The sequence below is a fragment of the Parasteatoda tepidariorum genome, chromosome X1, assembly GCF_043381705.1.
Source record: "Parasteatoda tepidariorum isolate YZ-2023 chromosome X1, CAS_Ptep_4.0, whole genome shotgun sequence".
Taxonomy (NCBI): Eukaryota; Metazoa; Arthropoda; class Arachnida; order Araneae; family Theridiidae; genus Parasteatoda; species Parasteatoda tepidariorum.
The window spans coordinates 65,876,976-65,896,335 of record NC_092214.1 but is presented as its reverse complement, the minus strand read 5'-3'; the positions used below and the strand labels follow the sequence as shown (position 1 = coordinate 65,896,335).

The 19,360-nt window shown below is 27.1% G+C and overlaps 1 protein-coding gene across 1 annotated transcript in view; it reads left to right on the top strand.

Moving 5' to 3' along the window:
* The window catches only part of LOC107437108 (relaxin receptor 1), a 64,622-nt gene that overhangs the window by 11,618 nt on the left and 33,644 nt on the right, over positions 1-19,360 (top strand). Inside the window, exons 2-6 of the mRNA XM_071187237.1 lie at positions 2,841-2,963; positions 14,568-14,663; positions 15,450-15,561; positions 17,525-17,596; positions 18,376-18,447. Coding sequence (XP_071043338.1) covers positions 2,841-2,963; positions 14,568-14,663; positions 15,450-15,561; positions 17,525-17,596; positions 18,376-18,447 — 475 coding nt within the window. The remainder of the gene's footprint in view (positions 1-2,840; positions 2,964-14,567; positions 14,664-15,449; positions 15,562-17,524; positions 17,597-18,375; positions 18,448-19,360) is intronic.

Below are 19,360 nucleotides of genomic sequence, written 5' to 3'. Positions count from 1 at the left end.
AGACTCCATCTCAAAAATAAAAAAATAAATAAATAAATAAATTAAAATAAAATAAAATGAAATAAAGTAAAATAAAATGCCTTTTATAGAGCTGTGGTTGCTCAGGGGATAGAGCGTTCGCCTTCCAATAATGAAATAAAGTAAAATAAAATGCCTTTTATAGAGCTGTGGTTGCTCAGGGGATAGAGCGTTCGCCTTCCAATAATATGAACTGGATTCGTATCCCAGCGATAGCTGGTCAATATGAATTCCGCATCAGGCTGGCACAGACCACAGTGCTGTGTAAAATATTCTCATTTGTAGACGGAATATGGGCTAGAGTCCCAATTGTCGTCAGGTAAACAATGAGAGGTTTTAATGCTTTTCTTCTCCACCTTTGATCGCGAGTTAGATGCGTTACAAATGCGAGTTAGTTCCATCAAAAAGTTCTCCACGAAGGCAAATTTCTCCCAAAATTCGATGTTGAAAAAGAATGTTTTTTTGCCTGATTTCGTAACTTTGAATATCGCCTGCAGTAATTAATTAGCATAGTTGAGGTCACCCCTTTAATTCATTAAGATTGAGTACTAGTAATTGAGTTTCAGATCATTAGATCAAAAGTTATTCAAGGTAATTCGTTTTTGCATTTTGTACATACTGATGAAGTATGAATATAATAATATAATAATGATAAATATGTTGTGGAAAATATGTGATACATTATATTATGCCTTGCATCGTCTTTATTTTAATACTATTGAACCTACTCCTCTCATTATATGCTATTTTCTCTTCTTTTTTAAAATATTTTTCGCGATCAATTAGAAACCATATCAAACAATCACGATGTTGTAAAAGGATAAATGCAGTTAAAAGCATTTAGATAAATATTCACGAACGTGAGTAGCTGCATTTCAAATCGGTTTTTATGAACTATAATTATATATTTGGCAGTGTGTAAGCAAAAAGTCTGTAACTGATTTAATGGTAGCTTAACTGAAGCGATTTTGTAAAAGTTTTTGAAATCGTTTACAGCGTAAGCAAATAACACCAATATTATTTGTTAATATTATTTGTTTTGATTGCTTATGAAGTACACGTGTTAAGCATTTGAATTGACACTCATTGTCAGTTTTTATAACTTTAAAAAGGTATTAAAAATAGAGAGATAGAGAAATGCATGTTAGATAATTGAGTATAATTATTGGATAATAATATTTTTCCTGCAACCAAGTGTTATTATTTGAAATTTTGGAGCATATAAATACTCATTAAGTGTCGTAGAAAATAAAAAAAAAAAACTGCGCTTGGTTGTTATCTGAATTAAAAGGTAATTAATTTTTGACGAATTGGTTATTTATATTTTTCTTTGTAGTCTTTGTTGAAGATTATTTTGGATTCTTCAATTATTTTAAATTTAATGAGAGAACAGTCAAAAGTATGAAAAACCTATGATTTTTTTGTATTTTTCAATTCCAATTCGAGGTTTTTCAAAAACGATTTATTTTTAGTTCTATGATTACTTCAGTTCTTATAGTCTACATTAGTTCGCGTGAACTGCCTTTTTATAGTTACTGCCCTTTTAGTTTAGTGTGCCTTCACATAGTTACATATTGGATGTATTTTTCTCTTACGTGTCTAACAACATAAGCTATACATTTCTAAAGCAAAAACAACGTGAATAAAGCACAAATGAAAATAAATAAATGGACAATCTATAGTTTCAGTTTTATAAACAGGAACCGTCCTCAGTGTTGATACTGAGGAGGGTTCTTGTTTATAGAACTGGAACTATAGTATGTCCATTTATGTACTTTCATTTGTGCTTTATTTACCTTATTTTTTGCTTTTGTCAACATGACATAAACATGATATAAATTTTCAGTACACCTCTATTTTAGAAAATAGGTTTAAAAAAAAGCATGGAACATTTTTTTCCTGTGCCTTAATATACATAAAAAAATATTTTTAGCATGGTTTATTTTAATTTAACCCTGATTAACCATAATATTAAAAAGAAGAATTTATGAGTATTTTTTAAAGCTGCTGTATGAGTGTTTTTTAAAGCTGTTGTAAAGCTGCTACCCCCGTAAGAAGTATTAAATCCTACCGACAAAGCAACCTCTCCTCATTGTGTGTTTTAAAAACTCCTGTTGAAAGGTAAGGGATAACTCAAACAATTTTAGAGGGATATCCCATCGCCGCGCAAAATTTCTCTATTCACTACTCGCTGTCATTGATAATTTCATGTGCTTTTTCATTTGCTTCTTAAAATATGCACTAATATTTAAAAAATATTAGTACTATTAGTAAGTAGAACAAAAATGAAATAAAACAAATTTAATTAAATATATTATAAGCTAAAGTTTTCATCAGTAAATATCTCATCAGTAAATATTTCATCAGTAAATATCTCAACACAAAAAAAGTTCAGAAAATACAGCACCCGAAATTTTTGTCCATTGTTTTGCTCAATATTTTCATATAGTGCTATTCAAAACTATTCCCAATGTTAAGTTGTTATTGGGAATTAGGGGCGTATTTTTGATTCCCAATAATCCCTGATGTTCATTTATGCTGTTTAAGTGGGCTGAATTCTTTCTTGATGTATATATTATAAGATATCATATTATTTTACGATGTCAGTCAAATAAGATTGAAGCTGAAGCAACTTGAAAAAGTAAATATTTAATGTTTATCTCCTCATAAATATTGTGCTCTATCGCATTTCTTTAATTGCTAAACTATTATCTTAGTTACTCGTCAACAATTTTTACGAAAATTTAAGAAAATTCAGTTGATTGAAATAAAATTTTATTAATATCCTATCTTAGTTTTAAGAACTCTTTTATTTTTTATAGCAGGACAATTCAAATGCGAAGCAGAAGAGTTTCCTTGTGGAAATACTTCAGTTTGTTTAGAACGAGTGAAACATTGTGATGGTATTAAGCATTGCCCCAATGGGGAAGATGAACAAGGATGTGGTAAGTTACTTTACGCAAAATATTTATAGTAAAGCTAATAGCAATAATAATTTCGAAGCAGAAGAGTTTCCTTGTGGAAATACATCAGTTTGTTTAGAACGAGTGAAACATTGTGATGGTATTAAGCATTGCCCCAATGGGGAAGATGAACAAGGATGTGGTAAGTTACTTTACGCAAAATATTTATAGTAAAGCTAATAGATATACAATAAATATATAATAATATTTTTATTTAAATACAAGCGAAAAAATTCTTGACATGACCAATATAAGCTATATGTTCTTTCCCAAAAGTTAAAATTTTATTGCTCCTGTCACATAATCTTGCTCCGATGAGCAAAAAAGAAACAGGCTTTAGAAAATTTCATTTAAATTGGACTTTCAACCAAAGCGATTCTCAAGCGCCTTGAAGTTGAAGCACTTATTGAAAAATTTAACATTATTGTGTTTTTATCAATAATACATGAAATTTTAAAACAGAGCTATAAAGAATAATTTATAGAAAATAAAAAAAATGAAATATTATTTTTTCCTGAAAGTGGAGAATTTTCAAAAAATTTGGTGACTATTTCTTAATATGGAGTCATTTTTAATTGGAGCCCTCAATCTCAAAATTGTAGAAAGCTTATGAATGTCATTCCTCTTATAACGTTATATATGTTTCAAACTTAGCTGATTTTATACAATACGATTAAAAAAAAAATTTCTACCAACATTTCTGAAAATATGTGGATGTTTTTGAAAAATTTTACGCTCTTTGCTTTAAACGGAAAAAAGTTTCAAATAGATTCGTCTCTGCAAAAGAGTATGAAAATTTCGTAAGTGCCTATCCTCATATAGCAAAATAAGTACTCCAAAGTTGTTAGTTGATGTTGGAATAAATATGAATCAATTTAAAATTTTTCATAAATATTTGTAATTATATATCAGAATTTTCAAACATTTGATACGTATTCCTTGATATCATAGCAATTTCAATTAAATCAGTCTTCATAAAAAATTATAAAAAGTTTTAAGAGTATCTATCTTCATTTAACACTACTTATGCTGTGATCATTGACCGATTTCGAACTAAATATGCTTAAATTAGTATTTTCCTGTAAACTTATATATATATATATGTTTTTTTGCTATAACTTTAAAAATATTCAACAAGATTAAAAAAATAGTTTTAGCGCAATTGAAAATTAATTACAAAGTTTTCTTTAAAATTCGAAAAAATTCGTTGAAATCTGTGCGATATATAAGTAATTAAGATAGNGTATCTATCTTCATTTAACACTACTTATGCTGTGATCATTGACCGATTTCGAACTAAATATGCTTAAATTAGTATTTTCCTGTAAACTTATATATATATATATGTTTTTTTGCTATAACTTTAAAAATATTCAACAAGATTAAAAAAATAGTTTTAGCGCAATTGAAAATTAATTACAAAGTTTTCTTTAAAATTCGAAAAAATTCGTTGAAATCTGTGCAATATATAAGTAATTAAGGTAGTTCTTTTATACTGCGCATGCGCGGAAAACAATTATTTTTCATAACAATTGTAACAATTATTTTTCATAATTTTGTAGTGAATCGTAGTTGGCATATAATGAAAAAAGTTCGATTTGAATATCTTAAAAATCTAACAATATTTTGTTAAATTGCGGTTTTTTTAAGCAACCATTCTCTAATCCCCTTACCCCTCGATAAGAGAAAAAAAACCTCTTTTGAATTGTTTGACTATTACCGTGGTTTCATATTAAGGCTGTTTTTGAAGGCTCCTTCGTAATATGAAATGATACTCTTTTGCAAATACTATGCTATTTTTTAAAACTGCTGTGAGTTTGCAACTGTCACTCCTGACTGTTAGATCAAGTTTAGCCTATCTAAAGCAAGAGCTGTCTACTCTTATTTTGAAAATGGCGCAAAATGTCAATATGGTGAAAAAGCGTTTGTGGTCTAATTTTTTAATTTTTAAAAACTTACTTCAATGCTGCATTACCTGAGCTCATAAAAATTTGCAAAAACTGAGAATAAAGCAGTGATTTTGACAAGTTTCATGTAGGGGGAAAAATGTCGCCAATTTGGCGATTTTTAAGAAAGTTTAATACATTTTAAAATATTTAAGTTATTTGTCTGTTCTGAAGCCCAGATAATTCTTCACGTCAAGACTATATATATAGTTTAAAATCATCACATTGCTTCATGTCTAAGGCACTTAAACTATGGCTTTTTTATTTTCCTTGGTGACAGATCTTCGAAAAACAGCGTTATGTAAATTATGTTTAGAATGACTCAGTAAAATTGGTTTTACAAGTAAGAGGACTGCTGACAATCAGCTTAATTTACCGAGTTTATGCTTGTACTGAAAGAGTATGAAAGGTTAACCTACCATCCCTCTAAGTTTGAAGATCCAGGGTTGCCACATTGCAGGTGCGCAAGAAAATTTAACTATTGATTTAATGATCTGATTTAACCTTAATGGTTCGAAGGATTATTTTTAAATATGCTAACTAATTAGACGAGGTGATATTTCAAGTTATGAAATCAGGCACAGAAACGAGGCTTTTTTAAATAATTGTTTTTTCTTGGTTTGTTTTGATGGGTTTGAATTTTTGACCTGTTAAATATCGGGATTAAAAAGGTTTTTTTAAATTTTTTTTTTTAGAACTATCCAATCGAATTTCTTCATGTTTTGGATTTTATTATTTAAAATTACATTGCTTAATTTAAATTTGTGAAAACATTTGTATAGCTTACAATTAAAATTTTTTTCATTCACTATTAAAAAATAATGGAAAATACAATAAAATTATTAAGAAAGTATTTTTTGCAAAAAATTTACATTAAATAAACGAGTTTTATAATTTTGTTGAAACTATTTTGATTTGATATAAAAGTTCCGGAGACATAGCGAAATACATATAAAGTAATAAAATTTGAAAGGATTCAAATTTTTGACTGCTCTCTTACCTAAATAATAAGGAAATTACCTAAATTATTGGGAAATTACCTAAATTATTGAAAGCATATTTTTGGGTCATATTTCGTAACTTAAAGTATCGTCTGCATTCATTAATTAGCACATTTGTGATTAGTCCCTAAAACCATTAAAAATAATAAATTAAGTGAAAAGTAAAGTTATCCTGGAACCTAGTATGTGAAGGTTATTGGGGTGCTCTCTTTGTTTTTTGCGTAATGTACCTTTAAACGATAATAACAATGTGGAATGCTTAGAACTTTCCTTTTACTGCAGATGGGTGCAAACAGATTTTTTTCAGAAAGTGTCGGTGTTTTAAAATATTAATAAAAAAATATTTTAACTTAAAGTAATGGTTTTATTACTTCATACAGGTTCAGATTAAGGTAAGGTTACATGGGCTACAGCCCTAACACGATTACTGCAGGACTCTACCAGGGGCTGAAATGAAATGTTTCAGGGAGAAGTAATAACTATGAAATATAGTATTCTCAACGAAGCCATGGTGGCTCAGGGGATAGGGGGTTCGCCTTCCATTGAGGTGAACCGGGTTCAAATCCCATCGGTGGCTAGTTGATATGAGATTTGCTCTCAGCTCACGCTGAACCCAGTGTCGACGTAAGATATCCTCAGTGGTAGATGCTTCATGGGTTAGAATCCCTTTGCTGTCTGGCTAACCATGGGTGGTTTTCCTCTCCATGTAACACAAATGCGAGTTAGTTCTATCGAAAAGTTCTCCAGTCCCAATGCTTGATAGAGGAATTCCCTTGTTTTCTGGGTTGGGCTCAAAATTACAAGGCGGCTATGTGTTTAAACATTGGTTGCCAGGTTGTCTATCCAACGCTGGTTATAAATATAAATGTTCCCAAGGTCCTATTGAGTTACCGGGGCTCTCGAGAACTGCTTAGGTGTGACCATGAGTGAAAGCTTGTTTCCACCCCCTCCATCCTCCAATTTTCTACAATGTAATAAGTGAATTCAAAATATTTTTTTTAACAAAAAAGAACACTATTGGATGAAATAATTTATTTGATATGAATATAAATAATTTATCATCAAAATATTTTCTCTTACATAATAAAATATAGAATGCAAATATAGACAACTTAATTTTTACACATTCTATCTTAAAGAAATTAAAGAGAAAAAAAAACTCTCTGCCATTGTTTATAAACTTCTATAACTTATTTTTAAAGTAATTGAAACTCAATAATGTTTCTCTTAAATCCTTCTTCCATCTCATTCCATCACCGACTCTTATACAGTCATCATATTTTCTTAGAAGCTCGATTACTTCATCTCTTATGTCCGGTCTTTCATCCAAAACAGCGAGAATTTCGTCCACTGTCATTATGCCTGAAAGATTTCATAATAAAAATAAGAATACTAGAATTTGTTTGCTTGTATCAAAAAGCTAGTAAGAATTTACAAAACTTAATTTTTCTTTTGTAATATTGAAATTTCAGTATCAATTATAACTAAAATAACTTAAAATTTTACAGTAAGCAAAGCCTGAAAATTAAAATACAACCGAGCTCGTTCATTGTGAGCCCTAATTTTAAGAGATCCCAGATTTAAGGGGAAATGGTTGGTTTAATGTTAAAGATCTTATATGAAATTTTGTGTTAGGATAATATAACTGGTGTTTAATGTAAACATATTCACTTTTTTTTATTAAAGGAATAAAAAAACATTATTTGTCCTATTTCTGAAAATAAATAAAAAGGGTTAAAAATTCAGATGTATAAAATCATGATTCAGATGCATAAAATCTGAATTTCAGATGTATAAAATCATGATTTTTGTTTACATATTTAATGCATAATTTGAAAAAAAAAACAAATCTGTGCATTAACAAATTAAAAGCACCTTCATCATATGCTCTTCTTCATTACAAAAATGAATAATATATAATTTTTATTTTTATTTTGTTAATATATTCATTCATCTTTGTCTAAAGAAGACCTCATTGAAGATTATTGTTTCTTTATAGCTGCTGTATTTAATTTATTCTTCTTTATTTGATTTTTATAAATTAAAATTATTAATGATAATTAATAATGGTCTACCTTTGTCTCTGTGCTAGAAAAATCGAAAGTTCACAAAAGTTACAGATATTAAACATATTTCCTTCTCAAATTTTTTAAAGATTTGTTAATTTTAAATTCTTTTAGAAAAATTGATATATTCTTGAAAAAATATTTTTAGATCATTTTGAAATTCAAACACTTGAATTAAAAAAAATAGATTGGGTACTTAAAAAAATTGAAATAAAATAATGAACATTTTTTCAAGTAATTTAAGCTCTTCAAAACATTAAAGTTCATATTAAGCATAATAAATTTAAAAATGTTAAGAATCACTGAAGTAGAATCTCACTATCAGCTGTTATCGTTGAAAAAAAAATTATTTTTAAAAACTGATTTTTTTTATAACATTCTGAAAGTTAGATACTTGAAAAAAGAAATCAAAATTTGGGTACTTTCTAAAAATAAAAAAGAACATTTTTGTAAGTTATTTAACATGCTCAAAACATTAAACTTCATATTGAGCACAATAATCTGAAAAATGTAAGGAATCACAGAAATAGAATCTTATTACTGACTTTTATCGCTCAATTAGGATGTTATTGAAACTTTTTCACATTTTCATTTGTGCGTAACGTAAATTCTTATTATTTTCGTTGAAAAGGTCTTTCAAAAGATGATTTTACTCCTATATTTAAATTGCAAGTTACATTGAAGTTAGAAAGTCACGTAAGAAGAGCGTTTTACAACATTCACTAAGATGAAAAATATCGAGGATATCAAAGATAATTAAAAAAATTATTGATTAGAAATTTTTTTCCCATTGAGATAATGATCATTTGGATAGAATCCCATCACACTCAAGCAATCTGAAAATATTTTCGTGGTTTTCCTTCACTTGCAAAATAAAAAAATCTTATTATTTTTATTTTAAATAAGACAACTTACTTTAATAACTTTCGTAAATATGATTTTACCCCAATACTTGAATTAGGAGTTTCTTTGATTTATGGTTTGAGTTTGAAGTTGTAAAAATAAGAAAAGCGTATCATTATATCCTCAAGTATGATGGGCTGTTTATCAAAGGTGATAAAAAAATATTGATTATAAAAAGTAATTCACTGCGATTATGAACATTTCGCTGGAATCCTAATATCAAGCAATCAGAAAAATATTTTTGTTGTTTTTCTTAAAGTGAAACGCAAAATTTGATTATTTTAATTTAAATTTAATCTTATTCAAAATAAGTTATTTTAATAATATTGCAAATGAGATCTACTCTGATACTTAAATTGCTATTTACTTTGATTTCTCGGTGGAGTTAAGAATTACAAAAATAAGAAGAACGTTTCGATCACAAAGATGATAGGCTGTTTGTTAAGGATACGAAAAAATTGATTTATTATAATTATTGATTGATTATATTTTTAATAATTCATTATATTATAAATGATTAATTAGATTTTTATTTCGATAATGAGCATTTATCTGTAATCTTATTACCGCCAAGCAAGCTGAAAAATACTTTCGTGGTCTTCCTTTGCGTGCAGCGTAAAATATGACTAATGTCTTAAAAAAACTATCATAAGGCAACAATACTTCAATATCCACATAAATTATGAGTTATTCTATATTTCTACTTTTATAAACTACAAAAGAAAAGCACCTGATTATTTGCAATTAACTAGCAAGGTAAATAATTTTTTTGCGGATGAAAAGAAACGATTTGTCAGATTTTGATAGGGATATTTTTTTTTCTATAATTCAAATAATCGTTCGTGCGTTTGTACTTTGCAAATTGATTCATCATGACTTAAACTCTATAAGGATTCTAAAGACATTTATAAAGAGTGGTAATTTATAGTATTAATTGATAAAGAGTGGTAATTGCTTTATCTGATATGATTCATAATGAATGTCGAAATAATTGTGTTGTTTAAAAAGATTTATGATTTTAATTTTCATAAAAAAAATTGAAAGAATTTATAGTTGGGTTGCTTAATTTTTAAATTTTTTTTTTCATGTATAGAGTGATGATTTAAAAGAACAGTAATAAACTAATAAAATTATAAGATGTTTTAATTTTGCACTTTAATATAAAAAATAAAGAATATAATTTTTTTTTAATTTAATCACAATTTTTTAATATAATATACGAAATAAAGAATTTATTCTTAAGTTCTAATAAAAACAGATCCTTTAAACTATAATTTTATATTTAAATATTCCTCTTTCTGCTGAAATTAACCTAAGTTCTGAAAACCGAAACTAAAGAAAACCGAAACTTATCAAAACCGAAATTTAAATATATTATTGCTCGTATTCTGAATAATCTTTGGTTTTAAAAAGTTTCATAAACAATCAATAAGTTGCAAAAAATATATAAATATCTTTAAGCACTATAAAAAATAACAAATTAGTTTTCAGAAATAAACAAATTTCAGTATTCAAATTGAGCTTCCATTGATTTACTTCGTCAAAAGATAAGGTGTTGAATATCTTAGTGAATGAAGAAACTAAGTAGCATTATTTGAATGGTCTTTGAAAGGAAGAAGGTTCTAATTGGTCTTGGTGATAACTGATCGATAAGAAATCGTAGAAAATATGTCTTTTGGCAGCAAAATCAAACATTCAGAGTGTGAGTGACGCTGTGATGCGCTCAGTTCAAATGAGTGTTAAGAGTCTTCTCCCGTTCGAATCCAATTCTCGAAAGGATGGGAAAATTCGAAACATGTTTCTAATCCTTTTCATTCAATTTTAGCAAATAAACTGATTACAGATGATTACTCTATTTGGTACCATCTTTCGATACTTGTAAAATATAAGACCGTCACCGAATCAAAATTTGAGTTATAAGGCGTGCGTTGTGAATGATTGTCTTATAAGTATTTGTCTCAAAACTATGCATATACAATTCTGCAATTAAAATTTTTTTTAAATGTATTTAAGTAGCAAACAGTCGTTTCTTTTTAGATTAGTTTTTCGTTTTTTTCCTTCTTGTTTTTGTTTTTAGTATTTTTATTTTTATGCTCCTAACTTTAAAAGAAATTTTCAGCATCATCTAAATCGCATTTCATTAATTTAAATTGTAATAAGATTAGATTTAAAAAGATCTAAAAACTGAGAAGTTTTATATTACTTACTCAAAACCACAAAACCATTTTTTTGCTATTAAGTTTTGAGGAAAAATTCACAGAAGTTCTAAAAATTATCAAGCGCTATTTCTCCTAATCTAATGATGCGACCCTCTTTATTTGCTACCTTTTTTTGAAAGGTATTGTGATGTCGAATAATACTATATCATTTAAAGTTAGTCATCTATAAAAAAATCATCGAGAAAACACCAATTAAAAATTTAACCTAGAATACAAGACAGTGAGAGTATAAGCCTCTTAGAAATATATAAATTTTGTCATTTGGAAGCTTGCTTGCAAGAAATAAAACCAAGACATAATCTCTACTTCTATTGTAAACGTTTAAATTTCAAAGTTAACTTACTTAAATTCTTTAAAATGTTAATAATATTTTTCAAATACTTAACTATTCAATTATAAATTTAAATCTTTATCAATACGTACCTACTTCCTCATAAATTGCTACCAAAGGATGTTGTTAACAACCATAGGATCTAGCCTCTCGCAAACCTTCTAACGGTTAAGATTTCGCTTCCCACTATTGCCCCAATAGCAGTAATAACCAGTAAAATGAAGTTAAATTACTAAGTGCTATTTCACCTAATATAATAAGGCGACCCTAATATTGTCTACCTTTTTTGAAATATATTGCTCTTTCTAACAATACTCTATCACTTAAAGTTAGTCAACTATAAAAAAAATCATCGAGAAAACACAAATTGAAAATTTAACCTAGAATCTAAGATGATGAGAGTATAGGTCTCTTAGAGATATATACATTTTGTCAATTGGAAGCTTACAGCCAAGAAATAAGACCAAGGCATAATCTTCATTTTCTATTGTGAACGTTTCAATTTTAAATTTAATTTACTTAAATTCTCAAAAATGTTACTTAGATTTTTCATCCACTTAATTCTTCAATTATAAACTAAAATCTATATCAATACTTACCAATTTCGTTATAAATTGCAACCAGAGGATGTTCTCCACATCCATGAGATCTAATCTTACGTAAACCTGTTAGCAATTGTGGTTTAGCTTCACACCATGCCCCAATGGCAACAATAACCAATAAAATGAGGTTAGAGTTCATTTTTGGAGAAAACAGTTTAATTCTCAAGGAAGTTCCTGAGTATGATATGAATCATGGCTGTGTGAATTTATATATAGTAAAAGAAACCTTTGAAAATCACTTTTAATTAATGTAAAATTTTTCTTCATACGTTTAGAAACTTTTCTGGATATTAATAAATTCATATAAGATTGTTGTAATCATTTAAAAGTATTATTAGAAAGAAATATAATATGTTTAATAATTACTCTCAAGGTTGCTTTTATTCAGAGTCAAAATAACTCTTAATTAAGTCCTCTGCCTAACTTTATTGTTTTATATACAATGTATCTTATCGAATTCGAATTCCATTCATTTAGATAAAATTCAAAATAGCTGTCAAATGAAATTTTTTAATAAATTCTGTCTCAATGTCATCTTTTATCAGTCTATATTAGTTTAAATTAATTAAAACTGGTTTAAATATAGAAGCTATTTAATATTTTTTTATTCATGTCCTATTTTTAGATGATGTAAGAAATAGTTTACGTCTTGTGCTGATAAGTTTTTTATACCTTTTTTTGGAGAAAAAAATAAAAATTGCTGTAGGTAAACGAGTTGCATCCTGTTTTTATGCCTTCACATGTTATGTTACTTTTCATATTTGTGAATTATCTTAAACAGCAGTTATAATTCCGGAAGTTTTTTGAATTCCAATATTATCTCATGAGGGGTATTACAAACTAGGAAAGATAATTTCGTAAACAGTTTGTAGTTCATTTAAGAAATTGAAATTTTTGCTGTATTTTTGATGCATTATAAAAATTTTACAAAAAAAAATACGCTATTGTTTTTTATGTCTTAACAGAAAATATTAAAGATAAATTCAAGTTTTAATACTTTTGAGAAAGATAAATCAAAAATTTTTGTTTTAATAATATTTTCACTCATACTAAATTTCGACATACAATTTTTTAAAATAGTTTAATTTCTTTTTTTTTTAAAATTCCTCGCAAAAGATTTGTGAACGCATTTTGCACCATAGTTCAACAGCACACAAAATGATAAATAAAATAAAATAAAAAGAATCTATGCATTTTTAAATGATTCTCAAAAATGTTCCCGGGATTAAAATATAAATGGGTACATTTTCTATCCCACGAAATTTATGCTTGTATTTTCATAGTTTGAAAGGAAAATGAAATATTTTCATTTTACCGAAATTTTATGTTACATCTGTATGTTAAAGTTAACCTAAGTTTAAAATGCAGTTTTAAATTTTTTTTTTTAAATCCTCACAAAAGATTTGTGAACTCATATTGTATTATGGCTCAATAGCAAGTAAAAAATGAATAAAAAAAATCAAAAGGATCTCTGCACTTTTAAATGATTTTCAAAAATGTGCCCGGGAATAAGATAAAAATAAGCGCATTTTTTATTCAACCAAATTTATATTTGTTGGATTTTGTTAAATTGAAATGAAAATGAAATGTTTTGATTAAATTGAAATGAAAAGGAAATATTTTTTATTTCACTGAAATTGTATGCTACAGCTAAACTACATTTAGAAAAATGATTTTTTAAAATTTTTTGAATTCATTTTTTTTAATTGCTCGCAGAAGATATGTGAATACATTATGTACTTTAGCTCAATAGCACACAAAAAATAAATGAAAAATAATCAAAAGAATTTATGCACATTTAAATGATTTTCAAGAATGTGCTCAGGAGTAAGATATAAATGGGTACATTTTCTATCTAATTAAATTTATGTTTGTATTTTCTTGATTAAATTGGAATGAAAATTAATTATTTTTATTTCACTGAAATTGTATGTTACAGGTGAGTTGTATGTTACAGGCAACTAAATTTTAACAAACAGTTTTTTAAAATTTCTTAACTTCATTTTTTAATACCATACAAAAGATGTGTGGATGTATTTGTTCAATAGTTCCATGACACACAAATAAATAAATAAAAAGAATTAAAAGTGTCTATGTGCCTTTAATTGAATTTCGCAAATGCGCCCGGGAATAAGATAAAAATGGGCGCATTTTCTGTTCAACCAAATTTATATTTTTATTTGTTTGAATAAGTTGGGAAGTTTTTTATGTCCCTTAAATTGTATGTTACAGATAACTAAATTTAAAAATAAACTTTTAAAATATTTTTTTAACTTCATGTCTTAATACCTTGCAGAAGATATGTGGCTGTATTTCGTACAATTGCTCAATAGCACACAAAAAAAAATTAAAGAAATCAAAAGGATCTGTGCACTTTTAAATGAGTTTCACAAATGTATCCTGGAATAAAAATATAAATGGATGCATTTTCTATTCAGCCAAATTTTCGTTTAAAATTATTTGATTAAGTTAAACTGAAAGTAAAATATTTTTGTTTCACTGAAATTGTATGTTACAGCTGATGCACATGGAAGTCTCAATTCCTTACTTAAAGGAATGAAACAATATCCAGAATTGCAAGATGCTATATTGGATGGTTCTTTCGATAATTGCAGTAAGTAATAAAATTAAGATGATTCAAAATTTCGTCTTGAATAGAAACAATTTTTCTGAGTTTACGTAAATTTTATCCTATCCAAGGAATTATTTTTTATTTTAAGCGAAAAGGAAAATAAGTTTCCTTCTCGCTTAAAATTTCTCCTAAAATCGAGGTTTTAGTAATGAACTGGAAATTTCGACTTGCAATTTTTGTCAAATTGACCATATTGCCATTTTTGATACATTCACGCTTTTCATACTAGTCTAATGAAATGAGTCTTTATTCAATTATGCTACAAATTTAACCTTATATTTATTTAAGAATGTCTTGAACGTTCTGCTGATTTTGAATGATAGAATGATTGCTTTTTGAAAATAAACTTGATTTTTTCAGTTTTATTTGTTAAATATCAAATAAAAAAAACTCCCGCAATTTTTTTTTTGTATTTCATAATTTAATATTTTAAAAGAATATTGTCATTTCGATAAAAATCGAGACGTCTATAATGAAAGAGCACTAAAAAAAAAACCCGATTTTTAAATGTTATAAAACTCAAAACAATTTTACGAAACTTCGCACATAATTATACATTAACAACAAAAAAACCACTTTAAAATTTAAAGCATTGATAATTTTTGAAAAAAATATTTGACTGCTCTATCAGTTTAAATTATACATGCATTTCCTTTGTCTGAATAGTTTGACATTTTTGCACATACAAAATGTGTATGATATGTCTCGTGTTTTTAGGCATGCACTTTTTATGTATTGTATTATTTAAAATATATTTGTATTTTTTAGGTCTTGATTATATTCCGGACTACTGTGAATGCATACAGTTTACTTCACTTTATTGTGGTAGCAAGAATTTAACATCTCTTCCACGAGGCATTGGAAAACACGTCACAAAACTGTGGGGAATTATTGGTTTAATCTTTTGAAAATAATTTTCTTAAACTTTTATAGCAAGTAGAACATTTGAAACTATTTTGGGTGCCAATTGCTCCATTTTCCATGAAAGATTTTATAAAGTGTTAGAGAATCTAAAACTAAAACTTGCAGAAGTTTGGTGACTTTAGAAAACGCCACGGAATAATTAAAATCGGATCGTTTTATATGACCTTTTGAGATATTTATAACTAGTGATAGACAAAATTAATTACTATGCCAGGAACCATGTATTTAAACATAACATATTCTAAGAGTATAGAAAGTTTGTCCACAAATCGGAGAAAGCTATCATATCTGGTATAATGACTAAAAAGTATTTTAAATCAATATGATAGTCTATCTTGGCGTTCTGAAACGATCACCTTTAACAAACATATTTTTCAGAAGTTTTATTAAAAATCAATCTTTCTTAAAAAAATCTCTTGAAAAAACCTCTTCACTATGGGTGCAAACAAGAAAAAAGCAAACGATTACAAATGTTGAAGAATTATTATCGAGGTTAATCTGAACAAAGCAACAATCAATTTTTTTAAAAATATCCACCGAACAGCTGTTTTTAGATAATTATTGTTTGCTAATATTTTTAAAAAAATATCGTAAATACATTTAAATAGAGAAAAAAGTGAAAATCATTGAAACTGTTTATTGTTTTAAACTCATGCATCATAAAAATAAACCTTAAAGCGAAAACGCGCTCAAACGAAAACGTTTCAACTAAGTAGACATGCAAAGTTTGTACATGGAGAAAAAAATTTTGGTGAAATCCGTAAATGGCGAAATTAATGTATAAAATTTCTATTGAAAGAAACCAATAATATATTAATATATAATAAAGCCAAATATACGGTGAAGCATATATAAGCTTAGTAAACCTTATATAATATTAGATTTATAGATGATACTAATAACAGCAAAATACACAGTATTTAAAATATTCATTTGATAATTTTCGCGTATAAATGGTAACGGTTTACCTGAAATTCTGGTTTTCAAAATTCCCACACATTTACTAAAAATATACAACTGAAAGCCAAATTAAACGGAAAAAAAAAGGTTTTTATGCCATGCTCTAAGGTATTATGACAAAATTACCAAGTTTTACCACATTTACGAAATTTTAGCACCGATTATAAAACCATATTTTATTCCTAATTTTAGCCGAATGCTTTGGCAAATATTAAAGAGATTTTTGGTGTTCCCATAGAGCCAGAAACACGGTAAATGTTACCATTTTCAGTTATTTCTTCTCATACTTTTTTTCTCAGGGTGAAAATGCTTTATTTCATCACAAAAAAAACTTTAAAGTGGTCCAGAATATTTGTTCGTTTACTAAAACGACGATATTCATATTTCTCGAAATGACCCAATGGGATACTTTTAAAGACATTAAATAAAGTAAAAAAGAAGTATTAGTATAATAAGAAAATAAACTGTACTATATGAGTAAATAATTGAAAATATTAATTTTAATTAAATATCATGATAAATTTTTGCTGCAAAACACTTCTTAACAAGCTGAACAAATTCAAAAATGATGTTATATGGTGAAAGTTATTTAAAGTAATTTATTTTATTATCATATTTATTTTTACTACTCTCATTTTCATTTTTGAATAAATAAATGATTAAAATGGCTTCTTTAGGAAGATGACTCCTGCAGTTTGTTTTTATATTTCAATGGGATGCAGCTGCACAATTTATTGAAGTTTTTTCTTAAATAAAAATAATATTATTAACACAAAACCGATTGATCCTTTTAAATCGATTCAATAAACCAAATTTACATGCAAAGATCCAGTAAACATTTAAAATTTTGTATAATAGCCTGCGTTTTAGAAAAAACTGAAACACGTATTGTTACTGTGAATAATTTATTTTAAAATAATTTCTTTCTTGTTTTCTTACTTTTTTTTCTTCTATTTCAGTGTTTTGATGAACAGTTCTTTACAGCATTTATCTAGAGAAGCATTTTCTATGTATATAGGGCTGAAAATAATGTAAGAAAAAAACATAAATAATTTTCATCATGGCTTTTTTGAAATACAGGGCAAAAAAGCTTTTCCAGCATGTAACCTAATGTCCATATACCGTTTTGTTTATACTGTTAAAGAGAAGAGAATAAAATTTTGGATAAAGGTCGTTTATTATATTTTTTTTAACTTTGCGGGACATATATCGCTGGTTCAAAACTAAAACGACACTTCTCACTCACTTCTCATGTTATTTCAATGAGAAGTGCATGCAGAAGTGTCGTTTTAATTTTGAACCAGCGATATGTCCCACCAGACGTTTTTAGTGGACTTTTAGGCTAAATAAATCCTATTTTAACATTAGATTCGCTCATTACAGTCTTTTGTCATCACATGTAAAACTGTCATAGTTTGTTAAGATTAATACATCATTTACTGACTAAATAGAGCTAAGAAAAACTGAGTATCATGATATAAATATCATTTGTAGCCTTTTAAGTTGTTTCGAATCTATGTTCCTAGACATTCTGTAGAATGTCTAGGAAATATGTAAAATATGAATCGTTTGATACATTGCTGGCTAGTTTCCGACATTTTATACCATGCCTAGGTATTTTATATAATGCTGGATCTCAAACTTTTCAGGAAAAATAGATAAATGGAAATAAATTTTAATGTTGGTATTTCATTTTTTTCATATTATGAATATTTTCTAATATTTCAAAAAAAGCTTAGTTATTTATTTTTGACTTAAAGAGTTTTTGAGTGAAATAATTAAATCCATTTTTCTTCCTTTGTTATGACAGCCATATAGAAGGAAATAATATCCCTATTCTAAATTCAGGACTGTTTCTTCGTCTTACCAACGTAACTGTTTTGTAAGTATGAATTTAATTTTATTTCAGTCAAATTTCAACATTTCTAATTTTCTTCTCTTTTATCCTCTAAATGTTTCCTTCGATTTTCCTCGTTAAATGATAGTTAACAGACAATTTATGATAGCAATTAATAGCAAACAAAAGGTGCCGTATAGACTTCCTAAATACTTTTGCTAATCTTAATTAAAGGCTCGTGTTCATTTTCATTAAAAAAATATCGAAAAGTTTTGCGAATTTTATTCATAATATGCATTCAACTATGAGAAAAAGAAGAATTTTGAGTTGAATAAATATGAAGGAGTACTGGGGGCCATACAAATTTTAATATCGTGATACATATACTGAAAATATTTATTTTTACGTCTTATTTGCGACATTTTCCTATTTATTATCTAACTTACATTAATCAATATTTTTGCTACCCAAATGAAATTTATCCACAATCATGAGAATGTGTAATTTGATAATTATAGTTATCGTAATATTTACTGTATCATCAGAGTATATATTTATCATTGTCGATGATGAGCACTGTGATATTACATTCGATATTGGTATCACTATGATACAATTAATTATCGATCGAATTAATCATCGATAATACTCACAATATTATCGTACTCGATATCTATCACAGCTTGCATTAATCATGATACTAAGCTTTTCGTTATTTTTCGTAATGGAAAATCGGCGTTTTCTTATTGTATTAAATAATGATGATATTATAGTACTAGTCATTTATTGCTATCCCTACTATAATATAGATGTTATAATATTCGCGATATTATATTGCATTCAATTTTTATCAATACCGATATTAATTAAGATATTTCAGTTGTCAATAGTTCTCGTATATTTGGGAACGTAAAATATATAATTCACGGTACTTTGGGTGCTAAACATTTAGGCTAAA